This window comes from Emys orbicularis, chromosome 18 (genome assembly GCF_028017835.1).
Source record: "Emys orbicularis isolate rEmyOrb1 chromosome 18, rEmyOrb1.hap1, whole genome shotgun sequence".
Classification (NCBI taxonomy): domain Eukaryota; kingdom Metazoa; phylum Chordata; order Testudines; family Emydidae; genus Emys; species Emys orbicularis.
This window is the reverse complement of record NC_088700.1, coordinates 9,814,392-9,838,199: the sequence shown is the minus strand read 5'-3', so window position 1 is coordinate 9,838,199 and position 23,808 is coordinate 9,814,392. Positions and strand designations below refer to the sequence as shown.

Below are 23,808 nucleotides of genomic sequence, written 5' to 3'. Positions count from 1 at the left end.
GGCCACCCCTTGGCGACAGGGTCCAACACCTTTGAGTAGTATCCAATGGGTCGCCATGTTGGTCCCGACCTTTGGCACAGAACTCCAGCAGCCACCCCTCCCCTCTCATGAACGTATAGGGTGAATGGTCTCCGGGGGTCTGGGAGGGCTAAAGCAGGAGGCTGAACCAAGGCTTCTTTTAGCTCTCGAAATGCTTTTTCCATTTATCTGGTCCACGTCCAATGGAGCAGACCTTCTTTAGTTAAGGATTCATATAGTGGTTTGGCTCTTCCCCCGTAGTCAGGGATCCAGAGCCAACAAAAGCCAGTCAACTCCAGAAAAGCCCTTAATTCTCGGGGGTTCCGGGGTTGAGGGCTATCAAGTATAACCTGGATTCTTTCTTTACCCAGACTACGACTTCCTTGGCAAAGGTGATATCCAAGAAAAGTGACCTGTTGATTAACCAGTTGAGCTTTTTCCTATGAGACTTTATACCCCTGTGCCCCAAGGTAATTAAGGAGCTCTATAGTTTGCTCTTTACAGGCTGCACATCCCCGAGCTTTACCTCGGGGAGCCTTATTAAGGGGGAGCAAACTAAGAGTGGCCCCAGTATCAATAAGAGCTTCGATTGGGCGGCCCTCCACTTTAATTTTTACCGTGGGATCCAGGCTGGCAGCTTGCACCGCCAGGAGGGGCCGCTGGGTCCCCCGGCCCCTCTATGGGGAAGATCCCTCCCCTGAAAGTCCTGTACTGTTGTAGAGGATGGGAAGGGACGGGGTTCTATCTTTACGTTCCTTTCCCATGGCCTGTTGCCGGGGGCATTCATTCTTCCAGTGTTCCTCTTCCCTACAGATAGCGCACTGATTTCGACCCAGGCGGGGGCCCCGCCCCTTCCCCGGTGGCCCTGGCCGTCCCTTAACTTTGTCCCCCCTTTCTTCATACCCTTTTCTTAGGGCCATGGCTAGAACGCGGGCCCCTTTCTTTCACTCCTCATCGTCCCTCCGATCATAAACCTTCTAAAAGTTCCTCAATATTCTTGCCCGACGCCCCCTCCCTCGGGCCATTCCACCCCAAATATCGTCCATTTAAGAGTACAGAACTTTACAAGATTGTCTTTACATAATACAATTCCATAGTCAGCCTGGCGTCTAAACGCCTTCCAGTTATCCAGCATACATCCCAGGGGCGTTCCGGAGAAGGTGCTTTGTCCGGACCCCATTATGTTTTACCCAGAGTTTTCGAGAAGACAGAGGTATCGGGAAAAAAAGGGGGGGGGATATGGATTTAGTTCTAACTCAGATATCCGCTGGGTCACAAGGTTCGGCTGACCCCCCCCTTGCAATCAAGATATCCTGGTCACCGGGTTTCCCCTCGCAGGAGTCTTGGGGCGGCTGGAGTCAGCTTAAGTCCCAGACCTGATCAGCGGCACTCATCCATCTTTCACACAGAACTTTCAATCACTTACAATTTTGGTTTCCAACACACCATTAAGAGGAGGAACAAGATTACCCCCCCTAGAAACAAGAGTAATCTCTGAGGTTGCTCCAAGTCCCAATAATTGTTAAAAATGGCCCATGGACTTGTGGAGCTAGTGACGTTACTCATTGGCCGTTATTTGCTCACCCTTTAACCAGAAACACAACAACAAGACATTTACAAAACTACAATGATGTTAATATACCTTCCCGTATACGGGCTGCCTAGGGGATTTCCACCGTCCAACCCACACCTCGGGGGCGTTATTCCTCAAACCCAGGAGGTAAACGCACTTACCGCCCGAAGTGGCTGCGTCCGGCAGTCGGATTTTCCCCTTCTTCTGAAGCCGTCTTGCTTCCATGTCCTTTAGAGTTCTCTTCAGAGAGGACGCAGCCGTCCCGGCCAATTGTGATGATCCAAGGCCCGAGCAAACCAACAGCTCGAGGTGGCCACTCCTCGGAATCGCCCTCGGCCGCTGGTCAGCGCCCTCAACAGGGAGAGAAGTCCCATTTGGGGTGCCACTGTTAGCCAAATGGGCTCGTTTCCCCCTGGAGCTACCCAATTACCCCAAGGAGGCACGGGAGTCTAGAAGACGGCTTCAAGTTCTTTATTGACCAGTCAGCTGAGCGGGTGCTCTCTCTCTGGCATTAGCCGAGGAGAGCACCCACTCAGCTGACTGGTCAATAAAGAACTTGAAGCCGTCTTCTAGACTCCCGTGCCTCCTTGGGGTAATTGGGTAGCTCCAGGGGGAAACGAGCCCATTTGGCTAACACTGTTAAACACTTGGGAGACATTATGAAAGATCTAGCACCCCCCTCCCTCCTTCCTTCTAATTATCATCTTCCATCCCCTATTTAGAGTCAATGAAAATTGGCTGATGAATTCATGATCTCCCCTCCTTTGCCATCTGCTGATTAGAGCCCAATAGGGTGTCCTGGGAACATCCTTGCCACATGCCCAGTCTCACTCTTGGAACAAAACAAGAGACTGGCCCCCAAGAATCCATCCCAGGTGTGACGTTGTGCAGTTTATATGGTTTTATAAAAACATGATAATAAGTGAATATAATGTAACTGGGATAGTTTTAGAAAAATATGGTAATAAGTGAATATAACGTAACTGGGATATGCTTCATGCAAAAGGTCTCTTGTAAGGTATCATTACAAAGCTTATAATCTACTGAGTATGGTCATCCGATTTGTATAAATGTACCACTCTTGTATCTAAAACTAGAAATATAAAATATAACTCTGAGGGCCTATTGTAATTATGTAAAGTGTAGGCCATTAATGATGGTTTGGAATCTTAATGACTCCCATTAACAAGGACCATTATCCGCAGATGGCTGTATTTACCTGTGAGTCTTCCTGTATATGTGTGTGCTGGCAAGTGGGCAATGAAGTCTTGCAGTGACATGTGATCATGTCACCTGAACTGGAATCCATCTTTAACCTGGTGCTTTTCCAGTGTGTGTGGGGGGGTGGAAACCCAGAGGGACAAAGGGTTCCCACCTTATGCAAAAGATATATAAAGGGGTGGAACAGAACAAAGGAGAGAGAGGAGCCATCATGAAGAATCCCCTAGCTATCACCTGAGCTGGAACATGAGCTGTACCAGGGGAAAGAATTGTGCCCAGGCCTGGAAGGTGTCCAGTCTGAGAAAAACTTACTGAAGCATCTCTGAGGGTGAGATTATCTATATTTAGCTTGATTAGACATAGATTTGCGCATTTTATTTTATTTTGCTTGGTAACTTACTTTGTTCTGTCTGTTACTACTTGGAACCACTTAAATCCTATTTTCTGTATTTAATAAAATCACTTTTTATTTAGTAATTTACTCAGAGTATGTATTAATACCTGGGGGAGCAAACAACTGTGCATATCTCTCTATCAGTGTTATAGAGGGCGAACAATTTATGAGTTTACTCTGCATAAGCTTTATACAGGGTAAAACGGATTTATCTGGGTTTAGACCCCATTGGGAGTTGGGCATCTGAGTGCACACTTCTGTGAGCTGTTTTCAGGTAAACTTGGAGCTCTGGGACAAGTGATTCAGATCCTGGGTCTGTGTTGGAGCAGACGGGAGTGTCTAACCCAGCAAGACAGGGTGCTGGAGTCCTGAGCTGGCAGGGAAAACAGGAGCAGGGGTAGTCTTGGTACATTGGGTGGCAGCTCCCAAGGGGGTTTAAACCCAGATAAATCCGTTTTACCCTGTATAAAGCTTATGCAGAGTAAATAAAATAACTTTCTTGAGGTCCAGCTTAAAGGTTACAAGCAAAACAAAAGCACAGGGGTGGCCAACCTGAGCTGGAGAAGGAGCCAGAATTTACCAATGTACATTGCCAAAGAGCCACAGTAATACATCAGCAGCCTCCCATCAGCTCCCCCCCTCTGCTCCCAGTGCCTCCCGCCCACTGGCAGCCCCACCGATCAGCGCCTCCCCATCCCTCCCCACACCTCCCAATCAGCTGTTTCGTGGTGTGCAGGAGGCTCGGAGGGGGAGGGGGAGGAGCGAGGGCATAGCAGGCTCTGGGGAAGGGGTGGAGTGGGGGCAGAGCCAGGGGTTGAGCAGTGAGCACCCCCCGGCACACTGGAAAGTTGGCGCCTGTAGCTCCAGCCCCGGAGTCGGTGCCTATACAAGGAGCCGCATATTGACTTCTAGCCTGCTAGATTATATGTTTTTCTTTATTGGTTTGATTGATTATATTGTTTTGATTTATGTTTTTGTACTGAGTAATTTCAGTAAACATTACTTCATTATATTTGGCTAAAATCAGGGGTCGGGAACCTTTCAGAAGTGGTGAGCCGAGTCTTCAGTTATTCACTCTAATTTAAGGTTCCACGTGCCAGTAATATATTTAAACATTTTTAGAAGGTCTCTTTCTATAAGTCTATAATATATAACTAAACTATTGTTGTATGTAAAGTAAATAAGGTTTTTTAAATGTTTAAGAAGCTTCATATAAAATTAAATTAAAATGCAGAGCCCCCCGGACGGTAGCCAGGACCCAGGCAGTGTGAGTGCCACTGAAAATCAGCTCGTGTGCCGCCTTCGGCACGCGTGCCATAGGTTGCCTACCCCTGGTATAACGGATAATGCTCCATTTGCAAAGCCAAATTTTTCTGTGGGAAAATTTCAATTTTGCACACACAAAACATTGATTTTCCATTAGGAAAATCAAAATGATAGCTTCCCAGCTCTCTGCCTGAAGGGGAGCTGCAGCCAAGCTTGTGGGGAAGCAGAGACTGAGCATCCATTGCTCCTATTGACTTCAATGGGACCTGTGGATGCTCTGCATCGTTAACGATCAGCTCAGGAGGAAACAAATGTGAGCTATAAAAAAGGAAAGTTAACAAAAACCCATAATATGTAAGAAACTAGCAAGTTTAGGGTAGGAGCTAGAAAAGGCCCCTTGAACCCACATTATTCCCCAATATTGAATCCATTAACACTAGCCACTGCTGTGCCAGGTTATGACTCACACCTGGAGAGCTCTAAAAAAGAGACGTGATGCCCAAAGTGAATATACGTACCAGCCCTGACATTATGGATATTCTTTTCTATGCGCTCGCGCCTTGGCTGATGCATGTGAAGATGCAGTTGCAGCTCCGAATTCAGCTCCTCTTTCTTGGCAGTTACAGTGATCCAGGAGTTGGACAAGGATTGGGCAAACCACTTCTCGAGGTGCTCAAAAAAGCGGAGACAGATCCTATGATTGAAAATCGTACATATTGCTTTGGGAGAGAGAGCGCATGCATGTGTGTGAGAGACAAAGGATTTCATTTTGCAGAAAAACTCTTCAAAGATCTCGGTAAAAAAAACAAGCTCTGAGGAGTCTGACTCCACTGAGATAAGGTTTCTCACCAATCGCACAACAGTCAGGGCCGGCTCCAGGCACCAGCCGACCAAGCACGTTGGGGTGGTGGGGGGCGCTCGCGGTGTTTTTGTTTTTTGTTTTTTGTTCGGCGGGGCGGCGCGAGGGTTTGGGTTTTTTTTTGTTTCGGTGGCGCGGCGCTGGGGGCTTCAGCGGCGCGGCGCTGGGGGGTTTGGGCGGCCCGGCCCGGCGCTCCGGGGGTTTGGGCGACCCGACGCGGTGCGGCACGGCGCTCCGGGGGGGCTTAAATGTTTGATGGAATGCAATATAAAATGTTTCTTATTATTCTTTTGGAAAGGTCATAAAAGAGGGTAGCATACAGATAACTTTTGGATGCTCATTCAAACTTTACCTCCAAACCTTCTGAGGTTTGTCAGGGGGATAAAAAAAAGACAAACTACACTCTACTCACCGTTTCTTAAGCTCTGTAAACAAGCTGTCTGGTACAAGCACATTCTCCAAGTACACTGGAAGTGGTTTTTCTGCAAATTCAGCAAAATAAATCTCGGAGGTCATGGTCTTGCCTGTCTCCTTATGTCCAAGGACTGGGTGTTCCCACTAGAGGTGGTGAAGACCTCTGCTATTTCTTCACAGCTTTCAGCCTCACCATAATCATGGAACAGAACCTAGGACGGTAACGGGAAGTCATCATTTGTTATCTTTGCTACTGACAAGTTTTTAAAGACCTACTAACATGGGCCATACACAGGTTAATGTTGCGAACCTATGGATTTCAAGAATGATGAGCCATTTTTCTGATTCCTAATTTGGAAAACAAGATATAATGAGCAAGCAAGTTTGTGCATCTCAGCATGCTGATATTTTGCTTTAGCCTAGCAGTGTTTGTGCAAGGCAAAAAGTAGAAGGTGATCATTCCATTTTCTTCAATCTACAGAGAAGTGAAGAATATCCTAGTACTTCAGGAATCAGAAGTGCTGGGAGTCAGAGTTTTCCAGCCCGTATTTGCAGACCCAATGGGTGGTCACTAGCCTCGGGTCACCAGTACCTCTGTCAGTGTCTCCAGGAATAATACAAATGAAACTTTACAGCATAGCCAGCAAAAGGTCTGCATGGCTTGGATTTTTTTTTTAAATAACTTTATTAAGATGTTCTGGATACAGATATATCCTCTTTCCTGACTTTTATTATAATTATTTCAATCCCGTTTAAATATGAGCTGCAAATGCTCGGATATATGGACTGAAACAATGACGATGACCATCCCGAAAACTATTAATGAAGACCACAGCTGTGAATTTCCAGCGTTTCTTCCATAACCTAGATTCTAGACAGCAGAGTCTCGCTGATTTGCGCTGATGGCCCAGCAGTTATTGTGGGTTACAACATTGTCACATTTCGTAAATAAGCGATCAAAACACATCGCACTTGGGGAGTTGGTTGCGTCAGGTGTGCCTTCCTTTTAGTTCTGTTTGGAGACTTCAGAGGACTGCATGTGTCACACAGGACAGCAGGACGGGGGCGGTTAATCTCTCAAGCACGCTACTACCTGAATAGCCGCCCAGCTCTCAGCGCAGCTTCCCGGCTAGGCCAAGAGTCTCCTCGTCTCCATGGTAACCCCGGGCACAGGAGACAGAGCGGGTGCGAGAGCTCTTCTCGCGAGAACCTTTAAACTCTGGCACGAGTTCTCGAGCTGTTGCCTGTTGCCATGGAAATGCAGGGAAGCGGGGTGAGGCTTGTGTTGTCCCTGAGGGGCCTGCTGCACCGAGGCGCTGCTTTCCGCCCAAAGGAAATATATCAGGGCCTTTGACATATTAGGTGCACTGAGTTCTGCCAGTCCTCAGAGGCAACTGCACAGCAGCCCCTTGCCTACCCCTGTACCTGGGCCAGTCAGTGCTACCAGGGGAGGGGGTAAGGGTGGGGCTGGTGACCCAGTCACGTCTGGGGCACTGGGAGTCACCCCTATTCTCAAATGGGTGTGAGGGCAGTTTAGCTGGGCTGGGGCAGTTAAGCGCTACCGTAGAGACCCCCAGGACAGGGGATGGGGGAAGGTGGAGCAGTTCTTCCTTGTGGGGAGCCAGGGAGATGGAGGTCAGGGCAGCAAAGGTGAGTTCTTCAGCACCTATATGGCTCTTTGTTTCCCATGATCTGCCTCGCAGTGTTGCCAGCTCCTAACGTTTTATCATGATATTTTCTTAGAACCCCAGCTCCTGGAGTCATGTGAGTGTAAGAGAATCTCAGGACTTCAGGGAAGAGCTTTAAAACGTGACCCAAGTATATCTGAAATGCTCCAAAAACAGAAGGCAAATAAAAAGAAGCCAAATTTAAAAAACCCAACATGTTTTTTAAGACAAGTCATTATTTTGGAGGCCTGATTCATGATTTTTGAATGCTTGGGGTTATCATTATTAGGTTGATCTACCACTTCCCCCACCTCCACTGCCACTACAGAAGCCAAGAAGTACAGCGACAGCAACACCCAAACAAAAACAGTTTCAGAATAAAAAAAATGCATGGGGAAAAAAAACAGCTGGGATCCACTCATTGAACACAGCAGCTCTTTACAAGAATTGAAGAACTCTTTCTTGGTAGACATGGCCCAAGAGGCTGTTTCAAGCATAAGGAACAGCATTAAAAAAAGGCAAGTGTTATTATACTTGCTTACACCACTACACCAGGGCTGGATTTGGGCTTAAAGAGCACCACTAATAGAGTGGATTGAGCAGGATGCATGGGTTGGTGTAACAAGCCTCAAAGTTGGGACAAAAAGGCTCATCTATAACAAGGGAAGTCTCATCAGGCCTGTGCTCATCAAAAGCTGATGCCATTTGCTGGTTGCTCAGTGGCCTCTGTGAAAGGTGGTACTGGTCTCAGTTCTAGTGGACCAGCGCTACTTGTGGAACCAACGGATCTCAGCGGGGGCCAAGAACAGAATGATCCACTGAGTCTGAACCACGTTTATGCAGCATGGACCCTGAATCTGGGTTTGAGTCACATAAGTGAAGCAATTTGGTAGAAGCTTGTACTGCTGCCATCTCTGTAAGGACTTACTGTGTGAATAGGAAGGAGCCTTCAGTTTTCATGGCTGCCAAGCCAGCGGCTTCCACCAGTATGAAATTCACTTATAAAAAGTTCTGCTTGTCTAGAAAAAAGTGAGCAGGACTCTGTAGCTGGAAGCAAGCCCAACCTGAGTGAAGGGGCGGGGGGGGGGGGGCATTTTGCTGGCCAGTGAAAGGTCTGTCATAGCTGGTAGCTGTGAGCCCACAGCTGGATCAGGGTCTCTTTCCCTTTTGGGGGGCACAGGAGTAGGGTTACCATACGTCCGTATTTTCCCGGACACGTCCGGCTTTTTAGTTCTTAAATTGCCATCCGTGAGGAATTTTTAAATATCTAAAAACGTCCGGGAAAATAGGAACGTATGGTAACCCTAAGTCCAAAGTCCCGGGGCTGGCGGCGCTTCCTGGGGCAGCTCCTGGCGCCCGCCCGCCAGCAGGAGTCTGCAGTGTGGGCGGCCCCTATGCACAGAGGTGGAGGGGGTCTCTGCGTGCTGCACCGGCTCCCTCCTGCCCAATCAGAGCTGCGGGGGCAGGGCTTGCAGGTGCCAGCAGCGGGCAGAGAGCCCTCCACCCCGCCCCCCCAACCTGACCCGACCCTAGGAGCCAGAGGGACCTGCCAGATGCTTCCCAGGAGCCGCTCCAGGTAAGAACCACCGGGACTCCCCACCTCGCCCCCCGGCAGGTCCCTGTGGCTCTTTGGGTCGGGTCGGGTCGGGGGGGCGGAGGGCTCTCTGTGTGCTGCTGGCGCCTGCAAGCCCCGCTCCACGGCTCCGGCAGCTCCCATTGGCGCTTTTCCCGGCCACAGAGCTTGCACTTGTGGTGGGCGCAGCACGTGGAAACACCTCGGCTGCCCCTGATCCTAGGAGCCAGAGGGACCTGCGGCAGGAGGGGGGAGTAGGCGAGCGGGGCGGGGTGAAGAGGCGAGAGGTGAGCAGCGGGGGTTGAGTAGGTGAGGGGTGAGTAGGTGAGTGGGGGTGTGTGAAAAGGCCAGCGACGGGCAGCGGGGGTTGAAGAGGCGAGCAGCGAGGGAGCTAGAGGCGGGTGGGTGGGTGGGCAGGGGTGAGGAGGCAAGCAGCGGCAAGCCAGCAGCAGACGGGGGTTCTCGGGGTGGGCATGGGGGTTTCTGGCAGGGGAGTGAGGAGGTGAGTGGCAGATGGAAGGAGGCGAGCGGTGTGGGGGGGACTGAGGAGGGACGCAGCAAGCCAGCGGTGGGCCACGGGGCGAGGAGGGGTGCGGTGGCAGGGCCGAGCGGGGAGGGAGCAGGACCTGGGGCGGAGCGTGGGAGGAGTGTGGGTGGGGCCGACACCCCCCCGTGGAGTGTCCTCTTTTTTGAATGTTCAAATATGGTAACCCTACACAGGAGTTTGGGCACCCAGAGGGGAGCCCAAAAACAAATTTTAGGTATACTGCCTCCACCATGGTCAGTGTCCAAGTCTCTGGCAGTAAGTTCAGGAGGAGGGTGTGACGTTGCACTTTATATGATTTTATGAAAATATGCTAATGAGAGTGAATATAATGTAACTGGAATATGCTTCATGCAAAAGGTCTCTTGTAAGGTATAATTACAAAGCTTAATCTACTGAGTGTGGTCATCCTATTTGTATAAATGTATCATTCTTGTATCTGAAACTAGAAATATAAAATATAACTCTGAGGGCCTATTGTAATTATGCAAAGTGTGGGCAATTAGTGGTGGTTTGGAATCTTGATGGCTCCAATTAACCAGGACAATTGACTGTAGATGGCTCTGTTTTACTTGTAAGTCTTCCTGTATAAGCGTGTGCTGGCAAGTGGGTAATGAAGTCTTACAGTGACATGTGATCATGTCACCTGAACTGGAATCCATCTTTAACCTGGTGTTTTTCCATTGAGAAGGAGGGGTGGGAACCCAGAGGGACAAAGGATTCCCGCCTTATGCAAAAGATATATAAGTGGGTGGAATAGAACAAAGGGGGCGGCCACCATGAGAAATCCCCTAGCTACCACCTGAGATTGAACAAGGGCTGTACCAGGGGAAAGGATTGTGCCCAGACTAGGAAGGCATCCAGTCTGTGAAAGAAACTTATTGAAACATCTCTGAGGGTGAGATTTTATCTGTATTCAGTTTTATTACTATACTAGACCTAGACTTGCGGGTTTTATTTTATTTTGCTTGGTAATTCACTTTGTTCTGTCTGTTACTACTTGGAACCACTTAAATCCTACTTTCTGTATTTAATAAAATAACTTTTTACTTATTAATTAACCCAGAGCAGGGGTCGGCAACCTTTCAAAAGTGGTGAGCCGAGTCTTCATTTATTCACTCTAATTTAAGGTTTTGCGTGTCAGTAATACATTTTAACGTTTTTAGGGGGATTATACGGATAGGGGGCGGGGACAGGCTATTTGGGGAGGCATAGCCTTCCCTACCCAGCCCCCCATACAATTTTGCAACCCCGCTATGGCCCTCGGGCCAAAAAGTTTGCCCACCCCTGCACTATCATATTAATACTCCTACCTATTCTAGCCAAACGAAGTGTGTCCTGAGATAGTCCAAAACACGTGGGCCAGTGTGGCTCCAGGAGTCTCCAGCAGCAGTCAGTTTTGGCAAGGTCCATGCACTAATTGAAACCTATGTGGGGACCAGTGTGAAGGAGATGTTAATGTTTTGCAAGACAATTATTGACTAGGATTCAAGGATATATACAAATCTGAATTAGGGAGGTTTTTTGGGCCAGGAGGAAGTTATAATAGGCTACAGCCGTTCAGGTGAATGCAGAAGTTTTTGGCTCCCAGGCCTGTACTCAGATTACTAGATGCTGATGCCTCTCATGTTTATTGTACTTTAATCACTTGCTTTTGCCCACTCTCCCAACAAGCCATTTTATTAGTACAACAGCACACTCCAGGTTGTACATTGAGTGTATCAAGAAACTTAATTGTACCCTGGATTGTGTGTGTGTGTATTTATATATATATCTTTCTACTGAGGTCACCAACAAAACTTGTATTGACTTAAATGGGAACAGAATTGGGCAAGTCTTGTTTTTGCTTCTTCCTTAACTGATCTTCCCACTTTCAATTAGAACACCCACTACAGGGAAATAAATTGAATAGACCTTGTTGTGAGGGAGAAAATCTTCCAACATTTCTGTTCAAGCCACTTCAATTCCTTTCTACAAGTGACTTTAAAGGAAAAAAATTCCCCTCTCAGTTACAACCTGCAAACCCCATTGCATAGATACCATGGTGATAGGTGCTATTTAAAAACCCAAGACAGATTAATAGAGTGTAAGTGGAAGCAGAATTTGGTGCAGAAGAGGGCTCTACCAGTCATCTTATTCCGACACATACGGTTATCCAGGTGAGACTCATTACATCCTCATTTGGTCTCTTTTCCTGACATTTGTTAAGCAATCTTTGGTGCAGAGAGGCAAAGTCTGTCTTTTGAGGGCCCAAAGATTTGTGAGGTATTAGGAGCTCTACAAATAGCAGATGGAGTTGCTTTGCATTGTGATACTTCTCCAGCCATTTCTCCTCGAGAAGCTAAAGTCTTTTAACTATAGTTCTACGTCTTTCAGGAGAGAATATTAATTGAAAATAGATCTGATAACCCTGAGCTTTCTTCATTACAAATTAGATGAAAACCTAAAGATTTGATATCATTCTGGGCCAGCTGAGATTGAAAAGATGGATCCAGATAAACTGTTGAGACCCAAGATTATTTCATTTTCAAGTGTATTTTGCAAGGCGGAGAGCACCACAGGATTGGAAGCAGCTGAACCTTGAGACACATTTCAAGTATCCTACAGAGTGGGAGCAGCCTGAACCACCGAGAAAAAAAAATCAAATTGAACCAGAATTTTTTTTAAAAAAATTTATTTATTTATTTTTTTAAAAACACATGCCCACCCAGAGATTTTGGCTCTGGTATTTCTATTCGTTACCAAAATCTCTTATGTTTCCACATCATTTCTGACCCAAATAAAACCAGGAAGCACTGGAAGTCTCATGAAAGCTTCTCTGCATCAGATGTCCAGCCAGGAGAGGTTTGAATAAGCATCTGAATCTACAAGTCTCTATATTTCCCCAACACTAGACACAACCTAGTACTGGTACAGCTCTATTGCAGAGAAATACCAATGTATTTTTGGCAAGGAAATTGTTGGAATCAGCACACTATCCTTATGGTAACTGCAATGGGTTCGGTCACCGAGACCCCCTCGGGACTGTCACCTGACCTGCTGGAATTACCTCGGAGCCTGTTTTCCCTGCCAGCTTGGGACTCCAGAACCCTGCCTTGTTGAGCCAGACACACTAGCCTGCTGCAACACAGACCCAGGTCTGGTCCACGCCCCCAAAGCTGCAGACTTTAACCAAAAACTGCTCAGCAGGTCACCTATCTCCAGCACCCAGTGGGATCCAAACCCCAAATAAAGCCGTTTTATTCTGTATAAAGCTTATACAGTGTAAACTCAAATTGTCCGCCCTCCATAACACTGATAGATACGCACAGCTGTTTGCTCCCCCAGGTATTAATCACTTACTCTGGGTTCATTAATAAACAAAAGTGATTTATGAAGTATAAAAAGTAGGATTTAAGTGGTTTCAAGTAATAACAGACAGAACAAAATAAGTTACCAAGCAAAATAAAACAGCACACAACACGTAAGTCTAAGCCTAATACATTAAGAGCCTGAATACAGGTAAATCTCACCCTCAGCTGTTCCAATAAGCTTCTTTCACAGACTAGACTCCTTCCTAGTCTGCACCCAAGCCTTTCCCCTGGTACAGACCTTGTTAGTTCCAGCAGGCATCTTTGGTGAAAAGCAGGGGATTTCACATGACTGGCACCCCTCTTGTCCTCCACCCCCTTTTATAGCTTTGGCACAAGGCAGGAATTCTGTGTCTCTCTGGGTCCGCACCCATCCTTTTAAGTGGAAAATTACCAGGTTTATAATGAATTCCAGTACCAGTTGACATGATCACATGTCACTGTAAGACCTCATTCTCCCTTCTTTCAGGGTTGGACTGCACATGCCCAGGAAGGTTTGTGAGTAAACAGAGCCATTTACAACCAATTGTCCTAGTTAATGGGAGCCATCAAGATTTTAAGCCACCATTAATGACCCACACTTTGCATAGTTACAATAGGACTTCAGAGTAATACTTCATATTTCTAGCTTCAGATACAAGAATGATACATTCATACAGATAGGATGAACACACTCAGTAGATTATAAGCTTTGTAATGATACCTTACAAGAGACCTTTTGCATGAAGGATATTCCAGTTACATTGTAGTCACACTCATTAGCACATTTCCATAAAACATATGGAGTGCAACATCACAGTAACATCTTGCAAATCATTCCCATATCCAGAAATACTGGGGATGTCAGAAAAAGTTATGGAGCTTTATTAATTGTCTGTATATTTTCATCAACCAAGGAAACCTACAATATCAGTTATGTTAGTTCGCACTAAGGCCAGTCTGAGATGAACTTCATTTATTTCTGATTGCAGCATGGTTCTTTGGTAGAGCAAGAAACCTTCTTTTCTTAAGGATCTCTGGCCTACCTAGATCGTCATCCCACAGGTATTCCGGAGAAAGTATTTTGGTTGGTTTGTAGTAAACAAAATACTTGTTTAAGTGACTCTCATCGTGCCAGATTGCCTCAATTCCATTGGCTTTGTCCACCATCATGGCTTCATGGCATTTCTTGGTCAGCTTGTAAACCTCCAGTACTGTTCCTCCAAAGAAGCCTCCAGCATAGTAGAAGTCACCCTCATCTCTGGGCACATAAGCTTGAGAAGCAGGTCGACGTTCATAGGTGAAAGACTGACGCTCTGCAGCATAGAAATGTGGGTGTAGTGTGCCAAACAAGTTGCTCAGGATCTCCACTCCAACTTGGTCATTAAACCTCATGTCTACATCCACACACACTAGGTAGCTGACCTCATTAATGAACTGCTGCTTAGAGTAGTAGCTGATCAATTCCATTCGTCGCATAGAGATTTCTTGCCACCTAGGGTAGTTTTGGACTTGCAGAACCACTACATTCCTTCCTTCTTTGAGTGGAACTTTAGGAACTTCTTCTGGTCTGTCTGTGAAAATGTAATAGTTCACCCTGTGTCCAACCATAAAGTACGTCTCTGCAGTTTCTAAAAACTTGTTTAGGAAGACTGTATACCTAGAAAAAAAAAAAAAAAGGAAAAAATTCTCTATTAGAAATAAAAGGCACTGTGGTAGAAGACGGGAAGAAGGGGATAGAGAGAGCAACAAAGTGAAAGGATCAGGGAGACCAATAGGGTGTGCAGAAGAGGGAGTAGGTGGGGGAAATGGTGGAGGTGTAAGAAAGGGCAGAGTTGTAAAGCATCTTGAAGGTGAGGATGAGGATTCTGAATTTAGTGTGGAAAAAGACAAGAGGCAGTGAAAGGACTGATGGGGGCTGATGACATGGTTGGACTCACAAGAGGGATCTAGGATTTTAGCTTTTGTTCTTATTTATGGAGGGGAAGATGAACCAATTCCTACCTAGTTTGTAAAGCATTTTATGATGATCAAAGCTGTGTAAATGTCTATTTTCTCTCCTATGAAAGTAGCCAATTAATATAAGATTCCTATTAAGAAGTAACAAGTAACTGTGACTCCACCTAATGGGTTTTGTTGCAAGCAGGAATTGACAATGCTCATGAACAACAAAAAGAATCTGTTTTAGTCAGAAATGTCTGTTACAGCTGTCCCCCTGCTGTTCTGTTTGTGCTGTGTGGCCGTCCCCACCCCGCCCGGCCATGGAACTAACCAAAGTCACAGCCTGGCCCTGTTCATGAAAATGGCTTGTGCAGACTGACTGGAGCCATTGCTCTGCTCAGAAAGGGGGGGGCTTTTCGCTCCTTTGTCTAGCTTCTTTGTTCAGGACCCGGCTCGGTGTAGGGTGCTCTGCCCAGGTATGCAAGACCTAAAGTGGCCACATAGCTGAGCATACGAGTCATACCTGTAACTCAGAACTTGCCCAGGCATGTCCTGTGCCTACCTGCAGTTTCCCTGCCTTCTCTCCTCCCCTGGATTAAGGGGAACCAATCAAAGTTACTGGCGGGAAACTGCCTGAGTTTGTCCATAAAAACAGACATTTTCTGATCAGACCCCCGGAGAAGGTCCTTGCTTTGCCACCTGGTCTGATCAGCTAGGAGTCTTTGGGGGGCCCTCTCCCCGCTCTCGTTTGTTTTTGAGCGTACCCCCGTTTTTAAACTCCCCTCCCACAAATAACGAATCTGTGCCTGGAGATCTCCTGATTATTGTAAGCGAATCGAGTCCTCTCTGTGTCCTCTGATGTTGAAACTGCTGTTCCTGCTGCTGCTTTGGGGATTGGTAAGGAAAAACCTCTTGCACCCCCCCCCCTTGTTTTGGCTGCTGACTTTCTTTCCCCCAGCAGGCAGACCCAAGCTAACTCCTTGGTCTGTATCTGTAATCTGTTTCTTGCTCCGCAGTGCCTTTGATGCTAGAAATAAGCCTGTGCCTTCCTGGACTGTATCCTGGGCTGCCAGCTTGCAGCCACCCCACTGCTGCAGCCACCACTAGTTAATCCCCCTCCTAGGGTGACCAGACAGCAAGTGTGAAAAATCGGGACAGGGGGTGGGGGGGTAATAGGAGCCTATATAAGAAAAAGACCCAAAAATCTGGACTGTCCCTATAAAATCAGGACATCTGGTCACCCTCCCCCCTCCCCCCCTTGGAGCTGTATCCTGGGCACACACCAGTCTGCCCTCTGGAACTACCCCTAGTATAAGGTGCACCCATTACGTTAGATTTAGCTTTTAGTCTAGATAAGTTGTAATTTCATTTTGCATAGCTGTAGTTAAGTTAGGTTTAGGAAATTGCTTGCATTGTACTCTATAAGTTAGGCTTAAAGAATTGTTGCATTGTGTTTTGTTACTTGCTAATTTGTATAGTCTTGGTTAAGTTAAATCATAGATAAGATTTTGCTGTGTTCTGTATAATTGTCTCTCTGCTGTTTAAACTTGCAGCCTGTCTGCTCTCTGTGTCTCCCTGAGTTTAAATCTCCCTCCACCACGTGCTCACCCTGCTCCTACTGGTACCAAACCTCAATTGTATTACTGAAGTCTAGCATAAACCCCCATTGGTTACCCCTTTTTCTCTCTAACACACCTCAAATTTTGCATTTACACCACTGTGACACATTTTTACCTAAAGTTGTTGATTATTTAACACATTTTACCCATACTGTTAGTTGGTTATATGCTGCTGTGACATACTCTTTACCTAGAAATTGTTAGCTGCCTGTTACATTTATACTTCAGTGTTAATTGGTTACCCACTGTATTGTACCCCACTATTGAAACCCCCTATCCTATTTACTAAAAGAAACCCCTCCCCAATTGTCTACAGGATACAGTCCAGGAAGGCACAGGCTGCTTTCGGCGGGTCCGCTGGTCATGTGGATTCGGCGGCGAAGCCGCGAGACTGGCGGACCTCCCGCAGGCATGCCGCCGAAAGCCACCTGCCTGCCGCCCTCACAGCGACTGGCAGGCCGCCCCAGGCACACGCTTGCTGCGCTGGTGCCTGGAGCCGCTCCTGGGTCAGGGGAGGGGAACACGGGGGGTTGGGAGTCCTCAAGATATTATTGGGAAGAAACCCTAATTCATATTGATTCTGGGGCAGTTACAAACCATTGTGCCAGTATAATGTTAGGGGAATGTTATGTTGCTTGGGGTTTTGTCTTTCAAAGTCCTATTACATGTAATCATTATCAATCCCATTAAACTTTTCACAAGAGTAGGAGTATCCTACCCAGTATCCTCGACAAATTCAAACTTCAGTTTTTTCATCCCATCTTCCCAAATTGGCCCTATATTTTCAAAATGGATCTGCTATTCTTTGCTTCCTATCCTATTTGTTGTGTCTCATTGATGTACAACGTTGAAAAGTTGCTGCATCTCACTGGTGGCCAAATCACCCTTGCAAAATTGTTATAAATATTTATCAGCACAGGTACAAAAACCTACTTGTCCATTCTTAACAGGATCATAATAATAAAATAATCAGGATATTTTACTATACTTTGATCTGGAGTCCTTTTGACCTTTAGCAATACATTTTGCAAAAAAATTCTGTTGGCAGGCAATAGCGCTTATAACCACTGGTTGAACCTGTGCTCCATGACTAACAAGGACTTCATTGTAGCATGCACAGCCTTTGGAAAACAATGTTATTAAATAGTTCCTTAATCTGTGCTTGCATAGCTGGGTATGTCACAAACCACGCTAGGTATTTTCCTTCATTTACAAATCAGATAAAGCACCGCTCAGCATGAAAGTCAAGTTCTTCCTTTGTAAGAAGGACTCTTGAAGGATGTCTCTCTGTGCCCAGTTACGTGGTTGTATTTCTAAATATTCCACCCCAAGTAGAATGATAACGATGTAGAGAGAAGATAAAAGACCACCTATAGTGAAGTCAGCAGCACCTAAGGTCAAAAACTTTCCCAGAGCAAAGGGAAAAGAGGAAAGTACATCACTCAACTTCCATAGTTGACAATCCCTCCAGTCCGCCTCCCTCTGATACACACGACAAGCAGCTTAATCTGACCCTTTCTCACAGCTGCCAGACCCTCCTAATTTCCTCCTCCACCACACTGGAAAAGCCCTGTCCTTTCCCTGTCACTGAAATGTGTTTTAAGTCAATCAGCAATCTTCCAACAAAACTCCTGCTTCGGAGAGTGAGGTGAACAGGGGATACCATACACCATCACTGCACAAAAAAAATTGGTTCCCCCACCTCCTCGTTGGTTACACATCACCTTTCGTACGTAACATAGTTCAGACTCACTTTTTGATAGCAAACGTTGTCAGTCCAACAGTGACATTCCTTCGTCGGAACTGCTCATTCAGGATCTCGGAGTTATAGGTCCCTTCCCAAACTATTGGCGCAAACCATGGAGTCATCATAAGGACGTCACTTCTCCTGTGGAAGAGGAAGTTTTCTTTAGAATCACACTGTGGAAGTAAGAAATACGGAGGCAGTTGCCTTCCCTACGTATAGAAAGACACTACCAGAGTCATGTGTTTAAGTTCAAAAATAGACAACTAACAGCTTTAAAGAATATACAACTCCATGAAGTCACAAGACATGGTGCAGTAAGGCTATATAATGTAGCAGGTTACTGGGATCTATCAACTAATTAATGTTTGCACTGCACTAGCATCTACCCAGCATGTCAGAGGTTTGTAACGGAACAAAACATTCTGGCTTGTACTTTGTATAAAGACCCAAGTGTTTCTAAGATTTTGTATGCCCAAGTTAACACAGAGCAAGACAAGTTCAAATCCTTAAGGAAATTTCTTGGTCAGATTTTAGTCAATTAACTTTAGTTATATCTTGGATGTAACAAAACACTTATTTTTAGTTTTACTTACGATGGCTTTAGAATCTGTGGCTTTGTGTAAGTCATCCTAAAAGAAAAGTAGGAAAACAAAAAATGATTTCCATAGCTCTTTAAAAAAAAAATCCTTCTCGAGTTTACAGACAGATAAAAGATTCCCACCGATCAGCTCCATTGAGAACTCAGTGACCCATACTCAGAACTCCAAAGGAAAGGGTTTTAGCTTTACTGTACCTCTGGTGACTGGAGTTTAAATCCTGGGTCAGGTCACATATGAACATAAGTTTAGTGGTCTCTCTCTAGTCCCTAATATTGGTTCACATCACAAAACTTCTATGCAGTGTGGCTTAATTGACAATCTATGCTCCTGAGAGGCTCAGAGGGAGATATTAAAAGTCAGGAATGAGGTGCATTAGCAAAGTGGTGTGAGCATGCAGGATAGGAGCAGAAAAGTTTTGCAGGTAGGGAATGCGGAACATTGATAGAGCTGTGTGTGTGGCTCAGAACTTGAATAGTAGAGCTTCCTGGAGGTCAGAATTGAGGTGCAGACTGGTGGAAACCAAGCAATGTGAACATCCTTAGAGGGGACGGGAATCCATGAGATCACTGCTGAGAGCTTTCAAAGATCAGTAACATCTGAGCTTGTCTAAATCTCAGTGTCATCATGCTGTATTGATGATTCATAATACACAAATGCAATTCTAAAATAGAGTACTGGAGTTCCACAAGCATAGATTATCATCCTTCAGGAATACCAGAGCTCTTCTGAAAGCAGCTCGAACACTTAAAAGAAACTAACAAAAAGTTCTACCTTGGTAATTCAATTTGTAGTAAATCTTCCAGGATATGGTTGCTATAGAGAAAACAAAAGGAAGTTTGGCTTACAAAAAGACAGCATTCAATAGAAAGTAACTAGTCCAAGAAATCATTGAACTAATTCACGTTTACCAGCATCTAAATATTAAAGAAAAAGGTCTGTCTTAATATCTTTGCACCTTGAAAGTCATTGTGATCATAATATCATGTGTTTGTTTTTTAATAGAAAGAAAACATTGGAAGTTTAGTTTACCAAAAGTACAGCATTTTTAGAGCATAACTGGTTTAAAAGTAATACAAGTCCAAGGAAGACAGACCTGCAAACCTATACATGAATACTAAGTAATTCACACAAGTAGTCCCACTGAAGTAAATGGGAATTATCATACAAGTAAAGGCCACTCAAGTTAGCGTTTGCCGGATCATGAAACAGACAGGAAGAGGCGGTTACTCACCCTGTGCAGTAACTGACGTTCTTCGAGATGAGTGTGCCTGTGGGTGCTCCACTCCAGGTGTTGGTGCGTCCCTGCACCTTCGCAGCAGTACTCATACCGGCCAGGCATGCACAGAGCCTGCCCCCTCCCCCCCCGCTCTGAGTATACCTTAATAGTACGCATGGGCGGCCGGTCTCCTCAGTTCCTTCTCTACAACGGAGGCTACCCCAACTCCGAAGTAGAGGGGAGGAGGGTGGTTAGTGGAGCACCCACAGGGATATTCATCTCAAAGAACGTCAGTTACTGCACAGGGTGAGTAACCGCCTCTTCGAGAGAGAGATGTCCCTGTGGGTGCTCCACTCCAGGTGACTTAAAAGCAGTGTGTCTCAAGGAGGTAGGGACTTTGGATCTGATAGGAATGCAGTAGCTAATACAGCTCTGCCCAATTGTGTATCAGAGAGAGGGCCTTGAGTAAGGGCATAGTGTTTAATAAATGTGTGTTCAGAGGACCAAGTGGCCGCTTTACAGATGTCAGCCAGAGGAACTTTGTGTAAGAAAGCCACAGAGGTAGCCACAGATCTAGTGGAGTGAGTTCTGATGCCGGCTGGAGGTGTAACTTTCTTTATCTGATAACACAATCGGATGCACTCAGAAATCCAGTTTGAAAGTCTCTGGGTAGAAATAGGCGTCCCTTTGGAACGGTCTGCGATGGAGACAAAAAGTCTAGAAGAACTTCTAAAAGGTTTGGTTCTATCGAAATAGAAGGACAAGGCCCTGCGTACATCTAATGTATGCATTGTGGCTTCGAAAGAGTTTGCATGTGGTTTCGGAAAGAAGGTCGGTAGGTGTATCGGCTCATTAATAGGGAATGAGGAATGCACCTCTGGAAGAAATTTGAGGTGTAATCTAAGGGTAACCTTGTCCTTGAAAAAATAGCGTATATGGTGGATCTGCCATAAGAACTGCTATTTCTCCTGCCCGTCTGGCGGAGGTAATTGCCACTAAAAATGCTCCCTTTTACACCTTTCGATGAATACAGCAAGTGGCTAGAGGCTCAAATGGTTGTTGAGTTAGGCAGGATAGTACTTAATGAAGGTCCCACAGAGTGGTAGGCGGTTTAATGTCTGGGTATAGGGCTTGGAGTTCCTTGAGGAAACGCTTGGTGATTGGATGAGCAAAAAACAGAGGTATCGTTGATTCTTTCATGAAAGGTTGTAATAGCAGTTAAATGGACTCTGATGGAGCTGAAAGAAAGGCCAGATTGCTTAAGGTCCAATAGGTAGTCAAGTATGAGCGGGAGAGGTATCGATGTGGGAGAAAGTTGTTTAGCTGAACATCCTTGTGTGAATCGCTTCCACTTTCGTAGATAGGTGGCACGAGTAGATTGTGTTCTGCTATGTAGGAGCACTCTTTGAACTTGGTCAGAGCAAGCTAGTTCGTTTTGGGAGAACCATGTAGGAACCAGGCTTTGAGGTGAAGCATGGACAGATCAGGGTGAAGAAATCGGCCGTGTTGCTGTGATAGGAGGTTCGGAGTGAGAGGCAACGAAATTGGTGGTCAAATTGACATTCTGGTGAGGAACGGAAACCACAGTTGTCTGGGCCCTCGATGGGGCAATCAGGATCAGCGTGGCACGATCTGTTCGTATCTGTGTCAGAACTCTGTGGGGAACCAGTATTGGGAGGAAAAGCATAGAGTACGTTCCGGTGCCAAGGGACCATGAATGCGTCTCCCAGGGAATGTTTGCCCAGTCCCGCTCTGGAGCAAAATTCGGGACGTTTCGTGTTTTTTGCAGTTGCAAAAAGGTCTATGGTTGGGTGACCCCAAATGCGGAATATGTTGCGGATGATTGTCTCGTTTATCTCCCATTCGTGATCCCAGGGAAAGCGTCTGCTTAATTCGTCCGCTGTGGTATTCCTAACTCCGGGAAGATAGGCGGCTGATATCCGGATGTTGTTCACAAGGCACCAATTCCAGAGCTTCATAGCCTCTGTGCAAAGCGAGTGAGAGTGAGCTCCTCCCTGCCTGTTTACATAGAACATGCAGGCAATGTTGTCTGTCATTATGCGTACATGTCGATTCCTGATTAGTGGGAGGAAGTGACGGCAGGCATTGCGTATGGCTCGAAGTTCTAGGACATTTATGTGCAGGGAGGTTTCAGTTGAAGATCATAGCCCCTGGACTGTGTGGTGAGACATGTGTGCGCCCCACCCTGTGAGGGATGCATCGGTAGTCATTATGAGGGGTGGAGCATCCTGGAGAAAGGGGACTCCAGAACAGAGGTTGGAGGGAACGGTCTGAGTAGAGAGTCTGACTCCAAAAAGCTATGGAGAGAGGCTTGTTTAGAGCGTGCACATTCGGTCTGTAAACCGTGGCCAACCAAGCTTGGAAGCACCTCATGGACAGTCGTGCATTTTGGACTACGAAAGTGCACGAGGCCATGTGACCTAGTAGTTGTAGGCAGTCTCGGGCAGTGACCTGGGGACTGTTGCGAACTTTTGTGGCCAGTAGTTTTATGGTATTGAAGCAGTCGGGTGGGAGAGACGCCAATCCCATCCAGGAATCGAGGTCTGCTCCTATGAACTCCAGGTGTTGGGTGGGACGTAATGTGGATTTGTTTTTGTTTATTTGTAGGCCGAGAGATAGGAAACAATTGATGGTGAGCTGCGTGAATTGGAGAGCTTCGTCGAAGGTTGAGGCTTTGAGGAGGCAATCGTTGAGGTAAGGAAATATTATGACCCCTTGTTTCCTGAGGTACGCAGTGACTAGGACTAGGAGCTTGGAAAAAACACGGGGGGCAGTGGAAAGTCCAAAGGGTAGAACCCTGTATTGAAAATGTGTTGAGCCGAAGGTAAAACGAAGGAAACGTCTGTGGGCTGGATGTATAGTCACATGAAAATAGGCGTCCTGTAGGTCGAGGGCTGAAAACCAATCACCCTGCTCCAGCGCTGGAATTATGGTGGTGAGAGTAACCATCTTGAACTTTTGCTTTTTGATAAATTTGTTGAGCCGCCTGAGGTCGAGGATCAGTTGCCATCCCCCAGTTTTCTTTTCTGTTAAGAAATAATGGGAATTAGAGCCCTTCCCTCTGTGTCGTTCGGGCACAAGTTCCACTGCTCCCAACTGAAGGAGATGTTGTACTTCTTGGAAGAGCAGTGGCTCGTGAGAGGGGTCCCTGAAGAGGGACGGGGAGGGTGGGAATAGAGTAGCCAATTGTGACGACCTCTATAACCCACTTGTCAGTGGTAATGCTCTGCCATTGATGGGAGAATGGTCGTAGGCGGTGTCCAAAAATAGGTACAAATCTGCTTATTAGTTGGAGGGGGTTGAGGCGTTACCGAAGAATTGGGACGACGACGCTTGCCCTTGAGTCCTTCATTGAATGAAATACATCGTTCGTGGTGGAAGCAAAGAGTTTGTCACCGTCAAAGGGAAGATCTTCAATGGTACTCTGGACCTCTTGAGGAAAGAAAGAGGACAAGAGCCATGAACCTCGGCGCATGACCACTGCTGCGGCGGATCTTGCTGCAGTATTGGCTGCATCGAGGGCCGCTTGAAGAGCGGTACGTGGTATGATTGGTCCCTCGGAAACTAAAGCTGTGAATTGTTGCTTCTTTTCTTCTGGAATGTCATCAATAAAGTCCATGAATGTGTTATAGTTTCTGTGGTCATATTTTGCGAGAACTGCAGTATAATTAGCAATACGAAATTGTAGCGTTGAAGATGCATATACTTTACGTCCAAGGAGGTCCAAGCATTTACTGTCTTTGTTGGATGGGGTGGAGCGGGAATACTGCTGTTTGGTCCTTTGGTTGGCTGTGTCTACGACCAACG

The 23,808-nt window shown here is 46.2% G+C and overlaps 1 protein-coding gene across 2 annotated transcripts in view; it reads right to left on the bottom strand.

The window, feature by feature from the left end:
* ABO (ABO, alpha 1-3-N-acetylgalactosaminyltransferase and alpha 1-3-galactosyltransferase) overlaps nt 1-23,808 on the bottom strand; it is a 59,510-nt gene that overhangs the window by 21,155 nt on the left and 14,547 nt on the right. Inside the window, exons 5-8 of one of the 2 annotated variants that reach the window (XM_065418900.1) lie at nt 19,536-19,577; nt 18,759-18,794; nt 18,172-18,306; nt 12,781-14,518 (exon numbers count right to left, since the gene is read on the bottom strand). In XM_065418900.1, coding sequence (XP_065274972.1) covers nt 13,831-14,518; nt 18,172-18,306; nt 18,759-18,794; nt 19,536-19,577 — 901 coding nt within the window. In that variant the 3' untranslated portion in view covers nt 12,781-13,830. Of the gene's footprint in view, nt 1-12,780; nt 14,519-18,171; nt 18,307-18,758; nt 19,054-19,535; nt 19,578-23,808 lie in introns of those variants that run through there. The other variant, XM_065418902.1, reaches the window with a different exon arrangement.